Source organism: Danio rerio, chromosome 1, assembly GCF_049306965.1.
Source record: "Danio rerio strain Tuebingen ecotype United States chromosome 1, GRCz12tu, whole genome shotgun sequence".
NCBI lineage: Eukaryota > Metazoa > Chordata > Actinopteri > Cypriniformes > Danionidae > Danio > Danio rerio.
Genome location: NC_133176.1, coordinates 50,823,203 through 50,847,279, shown reverse-complemented (window position 1 = coordinate 50,847,279; position 24,077 = coordinate 50,823,203). Strand labels below are relative to the sequence as shown.

Here is a 24,077-nt window from a genome sequence, read left to right as displayed (position 1 = left end):
TCACTCTGTTTAAAATTGTTGGTAAAGTGCTGTCAACAAATATTTTTCCTCCACACCCCATAAGATGGGACAGCACATCAGACTACAGCAGCTGTATTAGTTCAAAAAGGTGCAGTACTTTTTGCGATTGGGTACGTTCTAGTTCAGATCATGTTCTCACCACAAACTAACCACTCCAGGGTTCATTTGAAAGGGTACCGAGACCACCTCTACAAGTAGGTGTCTGTACGCTTTTTTTGGTGCGCTTTTGGTGCACACTCAAGTGCGATTGCTATATTCACACCTGCCCAAACAAACCGCACCAAGAAGGGGAAAAGAACACTAATGCGATTTAAACGAACTAAATAAGGCAGGTGTGAACACAACTAAGCTTTATTCACACTACAAGTGACTCTTGCAGCAAAGCAGCAAGCGACCGTTCATTTCAACGGAGAGTAAGCATCTACGTGAGCGTCAGGGACCGTTGGCGACCAGGTGGGCGACCAACTTCATGCGAATAAAGAGCGACTTTCTTGAGCGACAGCCTATAGGAACAACAGTAGAGCTCACGCGAACCTCTCTCAGTTCGCTCAGAGGCCATTTGTATTCATGCTGTATATACCTACCGACCCCAGTGTTAGAAGCAGGTCGCCACTCAGAGCGACAGGCAGCTAAAAAGTCGCTGCTAGTCTGAATGAGGCATTCATTTGTTAACTTCAGTTAACAATGGCGTATGATAGTAGTATTACATACCCAGGGCTTAATTTGTGCCGGAACCGCTGAAATCTGATCCAGCACCTCATTTTACCGATTCCCCTTCTCACCTTGCCTCCAACCCCATCCGCTGTTCACTTTCACTTTCTTTCTCGACTCCCCAACCCTCAACTTTTGTCCACATTACCAGCCTCAGCGACACCCCTATTCACTACCCAACGCCCTGCTAGTACACACCCACACCACCTTAAACCCCCCACCCCCCTACACAAACACGTTTCTTCTCTTTATCCTTGGGTAGCATGCCGGATCCGTTACCCCAATCTGTTCCAGTACCTTGCAATTCACAAATAAGCACTGAACATGCTATACATGAATACAATATTGGGTGGTTTGTATTACTATAGTTGTTAGAATTTCCTCAACAGATTCATTCAAGTTCTTTAGTGTATGTTTCATAAACACCAGAGTATTTACTATAGTATTTTTAAATGGCCAAATGGCAACACACTAACAAACCTAACACTGTGTAATATCATGGCACTGCATTTTGCATCTAAAAAAATTGTATAAATCAAAAAGCAACACATCCAGTAACCATACTGCAACATGCTAACAGCTAACCAAAGCACTAGCAAAACAAAGCATTTTAAATGAGCTTCCACAGTGCCTGTGGTGAAAACGAAGGAGTTGTTCGACATGTTATGAAACCTTTTACAGTTTCCAGAAACGCTCAAACTAGCAGCAAACCCAAAGGACTGAGCAAACAGTGAGACACTTTGACGATAGAAACTCATTTCAAATGGTAGCCAACACTGCTTTTTTCCCCACAGTATGTTTAGACCGATTGAGTCCAGCCTCAATTATTAGACAAGCAAGCCATTTGATTTATCACATCTCCGTGTATCAAAGATTATGTCACGGGCCATAAAGTGGGAAGCGCCATCAGCTTTTGAGTGAGTAATGAAATACGACTGCTGTGATATGAAACAGGCAGATGTTTGTGGTGGAGCAGCAGAGACGCTGATAGAGGAGGCTCTGACCTGTGCTGTGAGACAGACGGTTAACATGCTCGTGAGTATTTGCATTGTGCCAGGTTAAAGTGCTTCCTCTGTTAGCTGAATGCTGGGAAACGGCCTTGACTAAACCACCTCACGCTGTTTCCCACAGTGTGTGTGCAGCTATCCAAACAGATGCATGCTTATCACACACCGTGTGCCTGGAAAAGTGTGAGATAGAGTGCATGAAGAGTCTTTCTTTGAAAGCATGTGCTAAAAACATACTCCTTGTGTGCCTGTGTGTGTGTGCTGGAGAATGTTTGCCAACAGGAGTTATTTAAAGACCCCTGACCGGATTGGCATGTATGGTTGCTGATTCTGCCCTTCCTTGCCCAACTGTAATTTGTAATTTCACCACAGAGAGCAGCTTCAGTCGAGTCTTTCTCTGCGAGTGCAAGATGCAAAATCTTCAAATCTCTGTCCTGATTGGCTGATGGAGTCATTCTCATGGCAACCAGAGTGGAAAACAGGACAGCTAAAAGCCCACGCCCAAAATATCAAGCACAAATTTACTGTCCCACAGAGTGAAAATAGCTCTGAAACAGAACCAACGTAAGCCAACGGGACATTCATTTCCAAGTAAAGTTCATTCATTCTTTTTCTTTTCGACTTAGTCTCTTTATTAATCAGGGGTCGCCACAGCGCAATGAACCACCAACTTATCCAGCATATGTTGGCGCAGTGGTTGCCCTTCCAGCTGCAAACCAACACTAGGAAACACCCATACACCCTCATTCACACTCATACACTACGGATGATTTTAGCTTACCCAATTCACCAGCACATTTCTTTGCACTTGTTTTCAGAACTGGAGCACCCAGAGGAAACCCACGCGAACACATAGAGAACTGACACAGCTGAGGCTCGAACCACCGACCTTCTTGCTATGAGGTGATTGTGTTACCCACTGCGCCACCGTGACGCCCCTTAATAATAATAATAATAATAATAATAATAATAATAATAATAATAATAATAATAATAATAATAATAATAATAATAATAATAATAATAATAATAATAATAATATAGAGCAGGTGGAAAACAGGATTTTGCGGAATATTTTAGCTCATTTTCAAATTCTTTTTATTTGCGTGCTTTTATGCTAGCTCAAAAGTGTTGGGGAGATTACTTTGGAAATGTGAAAGATTACAGATTGAAAATTTCCCTATATAAAATGTCATAAGTAGTGTACCTTTTCAATTACTTTATAAAAGTAAAGTAACTGATTACATCTGATTACTTTTAAGCTTCTAATGGATATTTTCAACCAAATCATTTTCAAGCATTTATACCAAGCAGGTGTGACCTTACAGTAGCTCTGTTTACTGTTAGAATTTCAAAATCTCTCAGAGCACCACCGCGCCACCCTGTGTTACACCAATTTGAGTGGACGCAATCCAGGATTTTTAGAGTGTAAGTACAGTCATGTTAAAACCATCTAATGGACCCAACATTCCTTAACAATGAACAGTAATACAGTGCATCTAGAAAGTATTCATAGCGCTTCACTTTTCCTGCAATTTTTTATGTTACAGGTTATTGATCACCTCAGTGACTAAGGCCCTTCTCCCCCGATCACTCAGCTTAGATGGCCGGCCAGCTCTAGAAAGAGTCCTTGTGGTTCCAAACATCTTCGCCTCACGGATAATACGGATGCTCATTGGAACTTTCAAAGCGGCAGAAATTTCACCTTCCCCAGTGAACTGTTTTTTATTTATTTATTTTTTTAACTGCGTATATAAAGGTACACACTTTAAAAAGCCTCACCTTACAACTTTTTTAGAGTTAAACCGTTGAGTTTTACCATTTTTAATCCATTCAGGCACTTTTAGCTTAGCATAGATCATTGAATTGGATTAGACCATTAGCATCTCTCTCAAAAGACAACCAAAGAGTATTAAACATTTTCCTGCTTAAAGCTTGACTCTTCTGTACTAACATATACATCATGTATTAAGACCAACGAAAAATGAAAAGTTGCTATTTCCTGAACTGATATGTCTTGGAACCCCATCTTGTTTTAAGTGAAATATTAAAGTAATTCACATAATGCGGGAAAAGAAATTGTAAAAGTGTACATTAGTATTTAAATTAAAATTTTTAAACTTTGTACATTAAAGCTACACACTGAAAAAGCTTCATCTTACAACTTCTTTAGAGTTAAACAGCTGAGTTTGACCATCTTTAAATCCATTTAGACACATTTAGCTTAGCTTAGCATAGATCATTGAATTATACCATTAGCATCTCACTCAAAAAATGACCAAAAAGTTAAGCTAATTTTCCTATTTAAAGCTTGACTCTTCTGTAGTTACATTGTGTACTAAGACCAATGAAAAATAAAAAAGTTGCTATTTTCTAAACTGATATGGCATGGAACTATACTCTCATTCTGGAGTAATAATCAAGGAACTTTGTTGTTGTACCATGGCTGCAGCAGGCACAATGATATTATGCAGCACCTGAAAATAGGTCTAAATCATCTCCCACAAATGTCTCCATGTTTGCCAGATTTTCAGGCACTGTATAGTATCATCATTAAAAAACTCTGGTCATTTTTGAGTGAGATGCTAATGGTCAAAACTGATTCAATGATTTATGCTAAGCTAAGCTAAAAGTGCTCCCACCAGACCCAGAGATTGACTCAATGGATTAAAGAGTGATAAAACTCAAGTCTTTAACTGTAGGAGAGCTATAAAATTAGCATATCACCACCACAAAAATAATAATAATAATAATAATAATAATAATTAAAAGTTGCTGATTTCTAAACTGATATGCGCCTCGAAACAATCCTGCCTCGGAGGTCTACAAACAATTCCTTTGTCTTCATGCTTGGTTTGTGCTTTGACTTGCACTATCAACACTGGGACCATATAGACAGGTATATGCCTTTTCAAATCATGTTCAAATCAGCTGCTGAAACATCTCAAGAATGATCAGTGGAAATAGAATGTACCTGAGCTCATTTCAGAGCTTCAGAGCAAAGGCTATGAATACTTCTGTACATGTGATTTTTCAGGTTTTTATTTTTAATTAATTTGCATTTTGGAATAAGGCTGTAACATTAAAAAATGAGGAAAAAGTAAAGCGCTATGAAAACTTTCCAGATGCACTGTATATGTATTATTTAAAACTATTCGTATATTATTCATCAACTGTACTACAAGTCAATTAGTTAAGGCAAACTAGCCATTCCAGACTACTAAAAATAAACCTTTTTTCAAAATTACCCAAAATTAACCAAAATAATAAATTCTCCTTAATATACTTTAAAAAATAATAATAATAAATGTAACCTACAGTGTATCCAGTATCATTTCTTTGCATAAAATATTACCAATGTCTTATATTGTGCTCAAAGTCAGTGACTTCTCACATTTCTCACCAAATACTTTCAAAACAGAAATATCTAAGCTGTTATTTGGACTCAACCTTTAAACATCTAATGCATTTCAACAGTCATATAAAGCACATATTCAAGTAATGAGAACTTCACACATCTAAAGCAATCAAAGATCAACATTTTAGCAATGTTCCTTGTGCTTAAAAGAGCCATTTGCCTGCAACATTTGTTCTCGACACTGAATTTGAACATGGTGACGTTGAAAAGAACACAAAAAGGAGTTCTGATTTCAAGAGTTCTTGATGCTACATAATGGAGACCATCTCTTCCAAACAATTATTCAATGACAGAGTCGGTAAAACGATTAAGAAAACACAGCTAGATTCTTGGAGACACCGAACATACATATATAAGGAAAAGAGCATACTCAACAATTTATTTTATATCTGATCACGGGTGAAGAAAGCCCTTCTTCTGTTTCCAATGAGAGATGCCACACAAAAGAGCTCTTCAGGCAACTCAAAAACCTGCAGATTCAACATTAATCTTCAAACCAAACAAAGCAGAGCATCCACTGACTAAAAACTTTCACAGGTTTGGCTGTACACATTTTATACTGCTGAAAATGCTGAACTAATGATCATGATAATTATAAATAAAATAACTTTAACAATTTAGATTAACATCAGCAAAACAGACAAATCAAGCACATGATTCATTATAAAAATGTTTGCCAAGAAAAAGAAAAAAAATGACATAAAGAGATGTATTGTAAAGCCAGAGAAACTTACTGAAAAGCAGACGTCTTGTCTTCAGATTTGTCTTAGAAGAAAGGGATGAGGACTGTTTAAGCTTGAAGTCTTGGTGGGGCTTAAAGTAGAGGCCTCGCCACTAAAGTAACTCAACCCCGCCTAAAGAGACTATTTCAAGAGACACATAAAAGACTATCCATCCACCATATTTCCAACCATAATGCCTTCATAGCCACAAAAAAAAAAAAAAAAACGGCATTTCATTCAGCGAGTTGAAGAGTTAAAATCTGTGATGTGAAAACAGCAACACTTCTATTCTTTATGCTGAGTAAGCAGTTTAAGTTCTTTAAGACTTAAAGGTTAAGTATAAGGATTTTAGAGGTAAGGGATCACTAAAATTAGATAATGACACGGGGACCAGATCAAAACCAACTTGAGTTTACACTGAACATAACTAAAAGCCTTGAACTTGACTTTTGAGATTTATATTGAAAAAAATAAACAGTTCTGTGGTCAACTTAAAGAAGGATATAGTCCTGGAAAAATGGAAGAAATAAGTTGAATTTATTTGAGACAGAAGACCTGAAATTGTTGCTATAAATAAATAGCAAAGGCTTATCTGATAAATATATGCTAATGTGTGTGTGTGTGTGTGTGTGTGTGTGTGTGTGTGTGTGTGTGTGTGTGTGTGTGTGTATATATATAAAGTCAGTCAATTGGTCAGTCTGTCAAACAGTCAACAGCGGCCTCTGGTGGTTCATGCGAGAACAGCAGGTGCGAATAGCACTTGCGAGAGAAATTTGAGACGGATTTAGGGAAGAAAAAGGGTGGGTCAGTTGATTGGTCAGTCAGTCAGTCATTCAGTCAGTCGAAGAGTCTGGTGGGTTTACGCGGCCACAGCAGGCATGCATGGCAATCACAAGAGAAATTTAAGATCTCGGCCTCTCATGTATTTTCGAAAACAAAAACTGCAAAAAAAATGTACCCCTGGGATGTATTTCGCGGCCTTCAGAAATGTTTATAGGTACGTTTTCAGAATGAGCCTGGGTTGCAAAACTTGCGCATTTAGTGGTGGGAACCAGCGGTCATGCAACAACTTTATTCATAATGTAAACACAAAACAACACTCTCTATGTAGAGCTAGTTCACGGAACTTGACACTGGTAAACACTCGCTCCAATGGATTTGTGAGGCTCTCTGTCCCACCCACACTCGTAACAGCTACCAAGCCAACCAATTACAAAGCTTGCGCATTTTTTAAGAGAGTGCATCAGCGTAGGTGTCCGCCACAGTGAGGGATGTGCAACCTTATGAAGGCTGCCCCAGACCATACGCGTGCACTTGACGCAGAAGTATAAATCAGCCTTAACTGCGAGAGCTCGCACACCAAATGAATTTCCTTGTCTGACCATAAGAGGGCTTCAACATCACAATCCTATCAGTGCAGGTATCAAAATAAACTAATATTTAATTAAAGTGTACATTTGTTTATATGACAGAAATCTAAATACTTCGTTTTATTACTAAAAGACAGCTCGCTGAGTCTGACAAAGTCTGATAAAAAATATCATCTGAGGGATTTGTCAAGCAGCAAAGTACAAGCAAAACAGCAACACTTCCAGTGTTTGAATGCACTTAACTTCTTTTCATTCAGCCCTTCAAGTAGACCATATTAGAGAACTAATATATGGAAAAGTGAACGAGGGTATAGGGAGGCGATTTCGAATTCAGCACCAGAGTAAGAGTCACAAACTCAAAGGCTAACAAGTGCTCTAAATGGACTCCTATCGCAGCAAATTTGGCAATAGCTCCAAGCCTAGGCCTCAAGGGGTGAGCGTTTACTGCACAGTTTAAGCTGTGAAACTGCAGGCGAGTCCACTGGTAATGGGATTCTGGAAAGGGAATTTCCCCCAGGAAGAGATAATCTTGTAAATCATTAATTAGACAATATGCAGATCAGGGCAGAGGGAGCAAAAGATGAAAGGTAGCTTCTCACTGAGCATTGTTATCAACAATGATCCATGTGACACCCATTCTCTCGACTTCCTTTGCAGTTTTGTTGTGGTCATTTCCAGTTTGCCAGTCACCCTCTTCACCCTGTTGACTACGTACAAGTGCACATGCACATTCCAGCTTCCGGAAAAGGGATGAGGTACAGGAAGTGGAACTCGAGTGCACTGAGCTTCCTGGAGAAGTGCTGACGAAAAAGTGTCGACTCGGCGCATACGGCAACCTTTCAGCGTCAACACCTTTGGCCTTCAGAGCATCCTGGGACGAGTCGCCTCTTCTGAAGCACATGATTACACTGGGACTGCATACTGTATATATTTACAGTTAAAGTCAGAATTATTAGCCCCCTTGTTTTATCCCCCATTTTTTTAATGTAGAGCAGATTTTTTCAACACATTTCTAAACGTAATAGCTTTAATAACGCAAGTTGTTGTATAACGATGGTTTGTTCTCTCATAACAACTGTCATTAAGTGTCATTCGCTCAGTTAAGCCATTTTAAATCTAAATATGACATTGTTTTGACAACTTGACATAAACAAACACATCACAACCTGTTTTTGCCTTCGTCATGACCAGTGTTGGGGGCAACGCAACGGGATTGATGTAATAATATTGATTTTCTAGGTAACGAGTAAATAACATATTACTTTTTTAATATTAAGTAATAATATTTTGAGTTACTTTTTAAAAAATGTAACTCGAGTAACTTTTTAGATTATTTAATAGACTTTTAAAAATGAGTTTGCTGAATTAATGTAATCACATTATTCTCTTTATTCTTCATTTCCACCTGGGGATACTCATCCTGAGGTCCTCAGATTATGCGGAGTCACTGATTGGACCCAAGACCAGCGACGAGATGATCCCAAGGTGTCCATATCCGGGACCAGGCCGTATCCTGAGCTGCTGCTGCGCTGTTGGTCATGGGGGAGTGGAGAGTATGAGGCTGATTACAGTGACGCTCCAGGGACTGACAAGTCTTCGCTGAGGCCAGCTCCCAGCCTCCACTGCTGAGACTGCAGCTCTGCACAAGACTTTTGGCCAGCGGAGAAGTTAAAATAGTCGTGCCGAACTCAGTCTGGTTCTCTCAAGATTTTTTTCTTCAGTTTCCTATTGGTGAAGTTTTTTTTTCCCTCTCCGCTGTCGCCACTGGCTTGCATGGTTCAGGATCTGAAAAGCTACTCATCAATGAATTTGCTCTTCAGTGTTTGGACTCTCAATAATGACTTCAAACCACACTGAACTGAGCTAAACTGAACTGAACTTAAACACTAAAAACTGAACTACCCTAATCCAGTTACTAAGACCATTTATATGAAGCTGCTTTGACACAATCTACATTGTAAAAGCGCTATACAAATAAAGCTGAATTGAACATTGAATCACACTCAATGAGAAAATGAGCTCCTCCATGAAGATGGCAGAGCCTTACATTTTTGTGATGGAAGTATTCTCATTACTTTGAACACATGGAAGAAAAGAGGATTATAGTCTCGATTGACAGTGATTTTACTGAACTAATAAGACAAAAGTAGCAAACACATTGCTTTCAACTTTTATTAATCTGCATATACAGCATTTATAGCATCAGGAAGTTCTCCGAAGTTAACATTATTCAATTTTCTTTTTTATTAGTTTTTTTTTGAAAGTTAAATGAAAGTGTAGATTATACTGTGTGTCATTAAATGCAGAGTTCCTCTATTTAAAAAAGAAAAATACCATTCAAGTTCTGAAAGAGATCAAGCCTCAGGTAGGTATGAAAAGTAACTCAAAAGTAACGTAACACATTACTTTCCGTTAAAGTAACTAAGTAATGCAATTAGTTACTTTTTTTTGAGAGAAACTCAACATTTTAATGCATTACTTAGAAAAGTAACTTTCCCCAACACTGGTCATGCCAACTTGACATTATCAAGACAACAAAACTTGTCATAAATCTGTTATAAACATGATTGTAGTGAAGCCATTATAAAAATGAATTTTATAACCGCATCATTAATGTTTTTTTTTTTTACCTCAACTAGAGTGGTAAAAGCTAAATATGTCATTAAAATGTAATTAAATATTAACCACACACTTAAAAATGTATTTGACAGAGTAATAACACTTTTAATGACAAATACAGTTTGTTCCACTAAAAAGTGATCAGAAAAATAGTCATCACACAATTCTGATGGCCTTATAACTATCATGTTTATGACAGGTTTATGACAAGCTATGTTGTCTTGTCAAGTTATCATGACAAAGAAAAATGCAGGTTGTGATGTAATTTTTAATTCAAGTTGTCATAACAAGCAAACAATGTCATCTTTGAATTTAAAATGACATAACTGAGCAGATGACACTTAGGCCCAATCCCAATTCTCTGTTTATATCCATTCCCCTTCCCCTTGGCCCTAAAAACCGAGTGTGAAGACAAAAAATACTTATTTTTTGGACTGTCTTACTTCCGGGTGCAGCTATACTGCAGTCGTGGGTGGTGTATTCTGGGAAATTTTCTAACCCCTTGGTTTTGAGTGTGGTCCTGAAAAATCTTAGTTTTAAGGGGTATCTAGCCCTTCCCTTTAGCCCTACTCCTTCATGTGAACGTGCAAAACGAGGGGTAGAGGTAAAGGGAAGGGCTAAGCGGTAGAATTGGTTTTGGGCCTTAATGACAGTTGTCATAAGCATGCATAAAATCTTGGTCAAATTCATAATGTGTCATGTCATGATGTCATGATGTCTCATGAACACCTCCTTCAAGTAAAGTTTTACCAAATAAATAAACGCCAAGAGACGGAGTGTTGTCGGACAATGAAAGCATGAAACTACAGTCCCTTTTAATATCAATTTAGTTCATCCAATTTACCTTCAGCACATGTCTTTGGACTTTTAAGGGAAACCTAAGCACCCAGAGGAAACCCACATGAACACGGGGAGACCATGCAAACTCCACACAGAAATGCCAACTGGCCCAGCCAGGACTCAAACCAGCGACCTTCTTGCTGTGAGGCGATAGTTCTAACCACTGAGCCACTGTGCCACCCCCTGTAACAAACTCATAATCCCAAAACTGTCATACATCATCCACCGAGTGCTGATTATTACTTGTGGAAGTCAGATACTGGGAACGAGTAGTCCGCCGCCTCCGCGAGCGCTTGTGTGTGTGTCTACTGAACGCTGTAACCGGTGGCGTGTAGACAAAACTGTCAGAGAGGGAACATTTTACTGCTATTTTTCAGCTCCATTACACCTACGTGGCCTTTCAAACCCCCTCAACAATCTCATCTTTCATCACAGAGCCCTTTGAGAGAGCTGGAACCAGTGTCCCAGGCAATAAAAAGCCAAACAAAACATCATAAACAAACACGTCATTAGTTTGTGTAATTCAAGCTCAGGCTTTCTGTCCAACTCAGAAAAGCATTATTAAATGCAAAAATACGATACAATTCTGATAAAGTATCCCAGGAAACCCCTTGGCGGGATCATTTCTCTTTATGGGTGACGCCATCATTAGTTGCTGTGAGAGAGAAAGCCGTTTCCCATGAAGGCTGCTCTATACTGTAGCAGGGCCTTCACTTTCTGCCCACACATGTTGTCACCGGCAGCTCCGGCATCATTTGTTCTCTATGATGTAATCAAGCGGCACTGAAAGCAATAGCGTTCGCTCCGCAACTGGCAGCCGGGCAGACAGCGAGTCTACAGAAAGGAGCAATGAGCTTTATGGCTCTGAGATGTCATGTTGGACAGGGAACAAGCGAAGAGGAGGGGAAATGAAAGCGTGGAGATTAAAGACAGGCAGTCATTCATCAGTATATAAACATATGTGAATGCTGGTACAGGATGTGTGGGATATACAGAGGGGGTTAGTTTGAAAGCATAGTTTCATACAAACAAAAGTGTTGTATGAAAAAAAATTATTGAGAATCTTTTCTGTGTAAAGTTATGCAACTTTTTCAGTAAAAAAAACAACATATTTTTAAATTATCCTTTTGATTTATCAAAATATATTACCGTATAAAAAATCTTGTAACCTTACATTATTTAATCATCTCAACTTGCATTTATATAACTTAAAGAGCCCATATTATGGGTTTTTGAAAATTCCCCTCCATGTAGTGTGTAACACAGCTCTAAGTGAAGTGAAGTATCCAGCTAAGGCTTAAATCTGTAAGAATACAGTGTTTAAAACTGTTGATTCATCTATAAAAGAGTCGAATCATAGTGCTTCAAACGAGTCGCCTTGATACCGACTCATTAGGTGTTTCGCCATGACGTACGAACGAAACAAAGTTTTTCACGTGCACGCGCAAACCCGGGAGATTTCAAACCTGAGGCCCCGCCCTCTGACGCAGTAACCCAGACACACACACACACACACACCCACAAACACACGCACACCCACAAACACACGCACACAAACATGCCGGTCGATTGAAGTCACACTGCAGATGGATATATTGAGTCTCTACCCAAAGATGAAACATCAGCATTATAACCAAGCAGTTGGAAACTTCTGGAAGCTACATGATACAAAGAATACTTCATCTGAGTTTGTTAAAGGAAGGATCAGTAAAGAGTAACTGATGGACGTCAGGATGGGTTTCTTCCTACATTTCTCAAGTGTAAGTACGTGCGGTTAAAGTTGTTGCCGCGTTTACTCTAGCTTGCAAATGTATTTAGTTGTGATTTGTTACTTGTAACCGCGTGTACTGTATCAGGTTAACTGGATATATTATCTTATCGCGTGCAAAGTCACGTTAAAAACGCGACGCGTGCTGTTTGTTTATGGAGCTCCGTGCTAGAGTTCTGCTCCCGCGATTTATTCGGAAATGTATTCCCGCGCCGCAGAAATCTGGCGCGGGGAGAGAGAGAGAGAGAGAGAGCGGTAGGGAGAGCGAACGAACGAACGAACGAGCTTTGTGTACTTTGTGCTGTGTGTGTGTTTTTATTCAGACAGCTTGGCTGTCTGGACTGTATACTGGGTGATATTTGGTTGTGTTCTCCGCTCTAGCGGGACCGGGCGCGGCGGGCAGAAAACGGAGCGGGTTCTCAGGCTAAAACCTGGCGGGTGCGGGCTGAAGCGGGAGCGTTGTCATCCGGAGGTGTGTGTGTGTTTTTGTGTGTGTGTGGTATGGCGAGTACACGACTGTCTCCTTCGTTCGGTTATCCGTGGCACTATCCACTCGCCATAGTGTGGCAGCTAAAGTCCACGCCTACACTTTCGAGCGTGTATGAACTGTGATTACTTTTTAAATTGCTGATTAGCTATTGGCCATTTCCCTCTCTGACTGAAGGCAGTCGACCAATCGCGACAGACTGTCATCGGCCCAATCAGCGCAGATTAGCTTCGCGCTAAGGAGGGGTTTGGGAACAAATGAATCACTGGACGATTCATACAGGAGTCGCTGGGATAATTAGATAAAAATAAATGCAGATTATAAGACCATGAAAGTGTTTTTTGACCTTGCATGCATATTAGACTGTTGTTGGAGACCCTTACAACCAAGATATGACCCTATTTCATGTATAATATGGGCTCTTTAAAAAATGAGTTGAAACAAAGCAGCAACCCCCCACTCTCCCTTGCGAAGCCTATACGGAAGTAACTAAAACTGCAATTCATCGACTGGCCTCTGGGGGCTGGCTCCAGAAAGTACAGATGCTCACTGACTGCAATGCTAAACTGCCCAATTTTACAGCTGATAAAAACATGTTTACAGCCTGGTACAAAAGATTTTTGAGTTTTTGGTTCATATAGTTGAGGGTTTGGTTCATATAGCTAATATTACCCTTCATGACAACTGTGAGGACGGTGAATGTTTTTTATAACTCATCCGTTTACTTTCTATTAAGTTATATTAAGTCTGCATAATTAAGGTTGAGTGACAGCTAGGTCTCGCTGGTCGCCATCACTTCACCTCAGCTGATTTCAGCTGATCTTGGTATATAAATCATATTTTTATATTGTTTTATGTTCAATCCACTTTAATTTTTAAAAACTAATGAGTTAACTTAATACCTTCATGTTGTCCCAACATAAATCGATTGTGTGGAGCGCAGCATTTTTTACAATGTAGAACGATTTATATACATAAGCTCAACATATTACATTGCCATCATAGGGATAAATAACATTTTAAAATGTAAAAGGCTAATATTTAAAAGTATTACAAGGGAAAGTAGTTCTAATTCTAATACTAGTTTTAAATTTTACAAATATTTTACAGTGTTGCTCTTTTTACATTTTTTAACCAAATTTTGCTGAACATAAAAAACTTCTTTCCAATCTTACCAACCTTAAACTAAACAACCCAAATGTTTGAACAGTAGTATGCACTTTACAACTTTGTTGCCATGACAATGTAAAGTCTACAGCCATAAAAACCCAGAGAACAACTTTCCAGCTCAATTAAAGTTAGGAAAACAAAGCAAGCGCTTCATAAAATGATGCTTCACAAGTCTGCTTTTATATCCACGTTAAATTGGCCCAATTGTAAGTTATGTTTCAGTGACAAGTTGCATTTTCACTGTTGCTCTGACAATCAACATCCTGTCACAAACATTGTTGATTGAGCTTAACTTCTACTAAACACAGAATGTTATTTCAGTCTGCAGCCAAAAACTATTATACAACTTTAAAAAAAGCAAAATAGAGCATGTCAGCTTAGTTATCAAATGCTTCAGTTAAGAGAAAGGGTTATATTGTTTAATTAATTGAATAACTATCAGATAGTTTGTTTTTGTGTGAACTACTGTTTTAACTAATAGAAAGATACAATGGAAGAACAATGGATGGATGGATGGATGGATGGATGGATGGATGGATGGATGGATGGATGGATGGATGGATGGATGGATGGATGGATGGATGGATGGATGGATGGATGGATGGATGGATGGATGGATGGATGGATGGATGGATGGATGGATGGATGGATTGTTAAAATAATGGATGGATGGATGGATGGATGGACGGATGGATGGATGGATGGATGGTTAAAATAATGGATGGATGGATGGATGGATGACGGATGTATAAATGGATGGATGAAAAAAATGAATGGATGGATGGATGGCCACTGTCTCGCATGGTTCAGGATTGGTAGAGCTACGCATCGATGAATTGGCTCTTCAGTGTTTGAACTCTCAGTAATGATTAAATCACACTGAACTGAGCTAAACTGAACTGAACTGAACTTAAACACTAAAACCTGAACCACACTGTTCCAGTTACTGAACCACACTGTTCCAGTTACTATGACCATTTATGTGAAGCTGCTTTGACACAATCTACATTGTAAAAGCGCTATACAAATAAAGCTGAATTGAATTGAATTGAATGGATGGATGGCAGGATGGATGGATGGATGGATTGTTAAAATAATGGATGGATGGATGTATGGGTGGATGGATGGATGGAAGAAAAAAATGGATGGATGGATGGATGGATGGATGGATGGATGGATTGATAAATGAATGGTTGGGAAAAGAATGGATGCATGGATGGATGGAAGAACAGTGAATGGATAGATGGAAAACAATGAATGGATGGATGGATGGATAAATGAATTGATACAAAATGATGAGTAGAATAGAAGGATGCATGGATGGACAGAAGAACAAACGAATAGATGGACAGATGCATAGATTGTTAAATAACGGATGGATGGATGGATGGATTGTTAAAATGATGTTTGTATGAATTGATAGATGGAAAAATAATGGATGGATGAATTGATGAATTGATTATTAAAATAATGTAAGGATGGGTGGATGGATGGATGGATGGATGGATGGATGGATGGATGGATGGATGCAATGGTGAATGGACAGACTGATGAAAGGATGGATGGAAGCAAAGAAATAAAGAAAGATTGCATATGGAGGGAAGGAAGGAAGGAAGAATGGAAGGATGGATGGATGGATGGATGGATGGATGGATGGATGGATGGATGGATGGATGGATGGATGGATGGATGAGTGGGTGGGTTGGTGGGTGGTGGATGGATGGGTAGGTAGATAGATAGATAGATAGATAGATAGATAGATAGATAGATAGATAGATAGATAGATAGATAGATAGATAGATAGATAGATAGATAGATAGATAGATAGATAGATAGATAGATAGATAGATAGATAGATAGATAGATAGATAGATAGATAGATAGATAGATAGATAGATAGGATAAACAGTAATGATTCATAGCATGCTGTGTCTTGTAGTGGCCTATGACAGGGACTTAACAGATGGAAACCGCTAAGGAAATGTGTCACGTACAAAAGCTGACAAGACAGCAGATTGTCTGGGGAGAGCCTCAAGGTGGCTTCACGTACCGCTCACACACACACAAACACATTTCAGACATGTGGGGCTCTGCTGGGAATCAGTGCTCGCTAATGAAGTGAGTATGTGAGAAAACATCACACAAACACAATTCCAACAAAGACATAATAGAAGCACTCCTGTCCACTGTTCGTCTGAGTGTTTCAGTGCTCACTTCCTGTCTGGAAGCATGACATTTCCATCGTCTGACCCCCTATTTTTACTCAGTCCTTCATAAAAGTCTAAGCTGACTAATGATGACAAACCTGCACAACTTTTCTGAAGCATTGGTGAGTATCTTCTTTATCACCCCACCAAAGAAATATCCCAAATCAAAGAAGAACATTGTCTTGTATAAAGGAAAAGTTTTTGCACTGTCTAAACACAGCCGATCCTCCATTCAAACAGAGGAAGCCAGACCACTTCTGGGGATTAAAAACAAGGGCATGAGGGTTCACATTTCCCCTCCTCCTTTTCTCCATATCTCCCTCGCTCTCGAAAGGAAAGCATACCCAGCTGTTTGACAAACATTACTAATGAGACTGAACAACTGCTTTTTCTTTTTTTACACACTTTCCACGGTATATAGAAGCCTGTGGGATATAGAGCATACATATTTTGAAGTCTTGCTCTCCCAGGAGAGAATGCAGTGAATCTATAGCAAAGCCAAGGACTCCGGAGAGAGTTATGGGGGAGGACATTGCACTATTACTGATCTGAGAGCAGTTGTGAGAACAGACAATGGGCTCATGTCTAACAAAGTGTTCAAAACAAAAAGCCACACAACCACTGATGAATGTCAAGGGCTGATTTGGCTGTAAAAATTAGCCACCCTTGAGACTTTTCTTCATCTTCCGAACCCAAATTATGATTTTATAGATGAAAGCCTAGAGCTCAAGATTATATATATATATATATATATATATATATATATATATATATATATATATATTAGGGATGTAACGGTATCAGAATTTCACGGTACGGTAATACCTTGGTATGAATGTCACGGTACGGTATTTATTAAATCATTTACAGGAAAAACAAAACTACAAAAAATACTCCAAAAAAGTGCCAAAAGTGTCAATGACATACAAATTAGTCATCTATCTGTAAGCTTTGAAACAGGAACTTCAATTTTAATAACAAAAAATTATTAAACCATGTAAAAAAAAAATAAGGTTTCAATTTAGTAGTGTTGAAAACTCATCACATTCAACATTTAATCACTCACTCACTTAGATAGAGATGGGTTTTAAGGAAAATTATCATATAAATATAATCTGGTAAAACCTGGTATCTCTGGGTATTTACAATGTCCCCTGCAACAGAAAAAAACCCTCTCATTTGGGACTGAGGTTTCTGGGACAGAGATATGACTTGGCCCAGGTTGACAGCAGTGGGTAACGTTGTGCATTGTCTTTCCCCCACTTGAGAGGACAAGCCATGAGTGAGATAGAGGTATCTTTGTGGTACAAGTCAATGTCTGCATCAATCTGAACAGTGTGCTGTGTTTCTGCAGTCCCCATGACTGTTATTAGTCGTATTCCCCAACTTGCAGGCACGTGCACACATAGGGCTCAACCTGTGCAGTGCACATGCCCTTTTTAGTCTTGGATAGAAAATGCTTTTCCAAAATGATCTAAAGTTCCCCCGCGACGTGACACACCCTCCGTCCCGCCCTTCAGTAGGCGCGCGACAACACCGCTCTTGAGTATGCGCGCTCAACCCCCCCCTCCATGCTTTACAGTACGCATGCGACAACACAGCTGATCAGAACGCGAGCGACAACACCGCTATTCAGTACGCGCGCGGCGACAACACTCGCTTTAGGTTCGATCATTTCCAGCTCTTTTTCATCCCCGCTACTAGGAGCACACTCCATTTCCGCATTACTGGATCTGTAGCGACAACAGACCGCAAAGGATGATGGCCACGCCTGGGCTGATGGGAATTGTAGTTTCCGCTACCTCCCGTTCGCTTCATTTGCCTGAGCAAATTTTCTCAAAAGACCTATAGTTTTATCGAGTCATCGACTACGGTAATATCGAAAAAATTTTCTATTGCGGTATGACGGTATTTACAATACCAATACCGTTACATCCCTAATATATATATATATATATATATATATATATATATATATATATATATATATATATATATATATATATTTGCTGCTTGTTAAAACTACTTCTTTAAATTCTTTAAAATTAGCTGAAACAACACACAATTCTTGGGGTTTTTGGGGACAACTTAAATGTTTTATGTTTAATCCACTTAAAATTGTACAAACTAATAAGTTAACTAAATTGCGTCGTGTTGCCCCAGCACACATCGATTGTGTGGAATTGTGTGGATTATTTGTTTTTTTACAGTGTAAAAAATGCTGGGTTTAACACAATTCTTTCATGTTGTCCCAACACAAATCAACAACCCATGCTCATTCTGAAAACGTACCACTATATACATTACAACAGGCAACTTTATGAAATGAAATAAGTGTAGTGAACTCAAAATTTGCTGAAAGTTAATTCTACTGAATTGAAGAGTTTTGAACATACGCTGAAAAAAATGATGTTTGCAAAACTGTTGCAAATAATTTATTTGAGTTGAATTTAAACAAAGTAAATTTAATAAAATTCAACTTAATTTGTTTGTTTAAATTCAGCCAAAATAAATTGTTTACAGCCACTTAACATTAAACATTAAGTAAATCCAAGAAATCATCTCAGAATAATTTTTTCAGTGTAGTGTTGAAGATAATGAGTTAATTAAATGCCTCATTACTGCAACTTAAATGGAGTAAGTTCACAGTACTCATGTAGATTAGTTTTTAACTCAAACTCAATTTTGCAATCGGTTTCCTCAAACGGTTTGAGTTTCCACACAATTCATTCATGTTGTCCCAACACAAATCGATTAAGTTACACTTAGATTGAACATAAAAAAATGCAAGTTGTCCCAATGAAATCTCAACAATTGTGTTGGTTCAGCTATTTTTTATTATTATTAAGTAGTTTGAACGAGAATTTTTTTTTTTTTTAATTTGAGTGTGTGCTCAAATTGCTTCGTTTACTCGAATGGAGTAAGTTCACAGTACTCATTAGGATTAGTTTTTGAACTTGGTTTGTTGCAATCAGTTTCCTCAAATAGTTTGAGTTACCTTAACTTTTTTACAGTATCCAGTATAGTGGTATATACAGTATTTTTACAGTTTTACAGTACAGTGGTTTGAAAGCAGTGTCAACAAAATTTTATGAAAACGTAACAATAATCCTGACCATACAGAAAAGCGCACCTTTTCTTTTGACTCAGAAATTAGAGATTGATAAAACTTTTGAGAAAAATTGGATTATATCCAGACCTGGTTGTCAGATGACAAAATGTAACTTATGACACACACATCAGATGAATGGTGCATGTCTTGTATTTTATATAGTGTTTAATCTCATAACTTGTGTTTCCTTCATGATAACAAATGTTCCCAAATGCACTAAACCAATAATAAACTTAATTTTTTTTTTTAATTAAATAACACATAAACTGTTAACCCAAAATAAAATGTGCACTGGACCACCTCTGTGGTGTGTTTCTATCTTTAAAACCTTAAATGCTGCTCACTATTTGCTATAAACAAGACAATTTCTGGTTTAAAAAAGAAAAAAAGAGCATTAAAAAGTATGTAAACAACTAGAATATTTGGTTTGCTGTTCAAATTGGGTTTGGGGTGTCAATCCTTTTAACTTAAACGGACATATTCAAATCTTTTATTTGATTTGCACACTAGAAATAGGTCAGCTAATAAGCTAATTGGTAACATTAGCTATCTGAACTGTGTACAGTAGGTCAGATATATTTGCTTTCACTGACGCACACAATACTCCTTGGATCATTCTCAAATCATGAAGGAGAACTGGATCGTTAGGTTTTTACTTTAGGTTAATTTTTTATTAAAGAAAGATACGCCAAACACACACACACAAACAAAATCAACTGTTATATGAATTGAGTCATTAGTAATAAAAAATTGGATAACTGGAAATTTCTATTAAATTTAAAAACACAGGGGGCGACACGGTGGCTCAGTGGTTAGCAATATCGCCTCACTGCCAGAAGGCCGCTGGTTCGAGTCCCTGCTGGGCCAGTTGGCATTTCTGTGTGGAGTTTGCATGTTCTCCCTCACAGTCTAAAGACATGCGCTATAGGTGAATTGGATGAACTAAACTACTATTGTGTATGTTTGTGAATGAGTGTGTATGGATGTTTCCCATTACTGGGTTGCAGCTGAAAGGGCATACGCTGTGTAAAACATGATGGATAAGCTGGCGGCTCATTCCGCTGTGCCGACCCCAGATTAATAAAGGGTCTAAGCCGAAAAAAAAATTAATGAATGACTAAAAAACGCAATGCAACATACTGAGAAAGCATGTTAATACGTATTCAACTCAGTACATCAAGCTGGTAAATGAACTAGGTTTAAAAAAAAAATATGCACCCTATATAATTTATGTGTATCTAGTTTCTAGCACATGCTTTCACAAAATCGTATAAATATTTCAAACAAACTTCAGAGCCCATCTTTTGCAGGAAACACATACGTTTCTACTCCAGCCATATATGGTCACTTTTTCAGGCCACCAAACTCAGGGACTTGTGGCCTAAATTGCTGGAAAAAGTGAGGTGTGTCTGAAAGTGACACCAAACATCCCAAGCCACTGACCAGTTCCTCTGAATCGTTAGTGAGTTGCCAAATATTCAAATACATAATGTTAATAAACTGTTCGTTTTGTGTGGAGGATTACAATTCAATATTGTTTTTTTTTAATTGATGTTAATAATATCATAATTGTGCAATTGATATTACCCAGGGGGGTTTGGGGGGGATTGACCCTACATAATGAACCCTTCATCCCTCCTAAAGTTGGTGAAAATGAGATCTATGGGGGAGGGGTCATTTTTTTTTAATACTGAGAAATATTTCACTCTGATCTGTATTTAAAGTAAAATGTTAATAATTAAAATTTTAGATATTATAAATATACATTTGACCATCCCTATAACAGTTCAAACGATTAATTGCGCCAATCAGTCTATTCGAGAAAAAAGTCTAAAAAAGCGTCAGATCTAGAGCGCCAATAGACATCATGTTCACAAGACTTTGTTTTCTTGTAAAATAGATGTTTGTATCTATATTTAGCTTCAAATTAAAATCAAAGTAGACACATAGTTTAAAGTTTAAGCTACAGCAATATCTGAAATAGACTGTTAAAAAAATCTGTTATTTTTCGTTTTTAAAAAAAAGGAAAAAAACGGCAAATGTCTGTAATTTAACAGCAGTTATTTTACAGGTTTTTTTTCCAGCTGCTGGAAAAAAAATAAATAAATAACTGATTTTTTTTTTTACTGTGTAGCTAATCAGAAAAGTAGGTCAGAATACACTAAATATCCCTCAAAACAAAGAAAACTTAAATAAGTGTTATTAATAAACTAGAATAATTATTTAAAATTTAATTAAAAATAAATTCATAAATGACTGAAGCATGTATTACACAAACCGAAACAGTTGACCTCCATGATCCTCAATGTATAATTCGCACACTGATGTTACCTCCAGAAAAGTGATCATTCAATTCTGTAATGAATGATGTGTTTAAGTTTTAACAACACATAATTCATCGAATTCCCAGTGATGGGTCGCAGCTGGAAGAGCATTCGCTGTGTAAAACAATTGCTGGATAAGTTGGCGGTTCATTCTGCTGGGGCGACCCCTGAATAATTAAGGGACTAAGCCGAAAAGAAAATGAATAAATGAATAATCCTATGAGGCAAATATCCACCACTTAATGTCAAGTAAAGTGAGTATGGTTGAGAAGAGCTTACATAGGTTCAATCTGCAATTGTTTTGTTAGATGGTACTGTTTTCATATAATAAACTGTAGCCGTGTTCATTCATGCACCACGGATGTATGTATGGCTTATACGTGCATTATCCTCCAATAAAAAATAACAACATATAGCAACTCTCTGACTCATCTCTGCTAATGACAATGGCCATACTTTTTAGAGGACAACGCAAACGTATCTGGCGTTCACGACGTCGCAGAAATGTTCTTTATCGTGATCCAGATGCGTCTTTCTTTATCTGTATCTCAGCATCAGGTTCGAGAAGGACGCAAGGTGAATAGGTAGCCAACTCACGTAATGTTTGGATGGATTCCTCCTCTTCTCCACATCCACCACTTTTACATCCAAAACTGTCCGGAACTGCATTGTGAAAACGGAGGCTTCGGAAGCACCGTTAGTGGTCAGAATAAACGGACAGGCAGTCACGAAGACGTCTGCGCGGAGAATATCGCTTCAGTGAATGCAAACGATTGTTACCCCCCGGCCCGGCCGTTCACACAGTCCGTTTATTCCCCCTTGACGTAATGTAGATATGAATATCGAGTGATGAACGAGGCAAAACTTATATCCCTCTGCAGGAAACGATCACCCGGGTATCCATTTCTCTCCTAGCGCAGAGCGGATTCTGTGACCGCCGCGTTCCAGCCGAATTCGAATTCGAATCGAGACGCGTTCTAAAGTGACATTCTGGAATCCGGATCGACGCGTCATAAAAGGAGCAAGCGCGTCTCTTTTGTAGTGTGTCTGAAGTCGGGGATTCTCCTCAAACGTGAGCGCGGCGCGCGTCATAAAGGCCGGAGCGCATTCACCGCGAAGTCCATTCGGCAGGAAGCGCGCGCACACACTGGGATATTTGGGCAATGGGGCTGGGCTTCTTGACAAGGGCTCTGTTGCAGTTTAAGAGCCTCTACAGGGGGAACAAAACGAGTGTTGTGTTCATATTATTGTCTTGCTTGGTAAGTGAGACAATGGCTGGATTTGTACAGAGAATCGTTTGTTTGGTTCAGTTTGTGATAGAAAATAATGCAGTGAAATGTAGAATATCAAGACTATATGGATAAGAACAGTCAAGATAAACTCTCCATAGATATGAATGTAGTCTTAATATGTATAAGAGGTTTTCAGAAGATCTGCAGGCGGCGCGTAGAAGTCATCTTTTCTGAAATAACTAACAACAGGGGTCGTGATGATTTGGGTTACTCATACATACAGGCGCTGGGCATAAATAGACCTGAACGCGGTATAGATACAGATGTGCTCATCTCATGGACAGTGACGTATCTATTAGATCATAGTGACTTCTTCTGGTCATTGGGTGCAACTACAGTTTCAAACCAATCATTTAAAGGGATAGTTCACCCCCCAAAAAATCATGTTAGAGTGAAGGAACTATGATGAAGACACCTTGTGGGCTAATCGGCTACTAGCATAAAACTGGTGCCCTCGAAAAAATCTCTAAAGGATTTTCACATAGGCTTTCGAAGATTGCAAATAATAAGCTCTGTGTTCAAACACATGCAAAAGGCACGTAGGTTTATACAAATGTGTTTTTGCGTATTTATTTGTTTATGATATATAGCGTGGATTATAATATAATAAACCAACAGAGTAAATCTTTGTCATGGACCATATTTCTAATAATAAGCTTGAAAAGTTGTCTGTAGGGTGTGCTGATGTCACAGGCGAGCACCCCGAAGGCACTGTAATCCGTTTATAGCCTAGCTTGTCAATTCTAGCGTTTGCATTTAAGGTCCAAAAGTGCTAAAAGTTGTATTTTCATGTGAGGATTAACCAGTTAGATAAAACGTGTAAAGGTGGATTTATACTTTCGCCAAGCGCCACATCGCACACCTCCGCTGACTGTGCGCGCACCTCGCAAAACGGACAAGGCTTTTATACTTGTTGCATTTGCCGTTGTGATATTCTTTAAAATGACAGGGGGCGATCAAAAGAAACTGACCGTAAAGCCAGACAGATAAACAGTAGAAAGTTTCCAGA

At 38.6% G+C, this 24,077-nt stretch overlaps 1 protein-coding gene across 11 annotated transcripts in view; it reads right to left on the bottom strand.

Moving 5' to 3' along the window:
• Window positions 1-22,925, bottom strand: part of sh3pxd2aa (SH3 and PX domains 2Aa) — a 168,337-nt gene extending 145,412 nt beyond the window's left edge. For 8 of the 11 annotated variants that reach the window (XM_021475313.3, XM_009293905.5, XM_021475323.3 and 5 more), the window contains exon 1: window positions 22,374-22,925. In XM_021475313.3, the coding sequence (XP_021330988.1) occupies window positions 22,374-22,445 (72 nt within the window). In that variant the 5' untranslated portion in view covers window positions 22,446-22,925. Of the gene's footprint in view, window positions 1-5,891; window positions 6,187-22,373 lie in introns of those variants that run through there. The other 3 variants (XM_073947060.1, XM_073947061.1, XM_073947058.1) reach the window with 2 other exon arrangements.
• Between the last annotated feature and the right edge of the window lie 1,152 nt (window positions 22,926-24,077).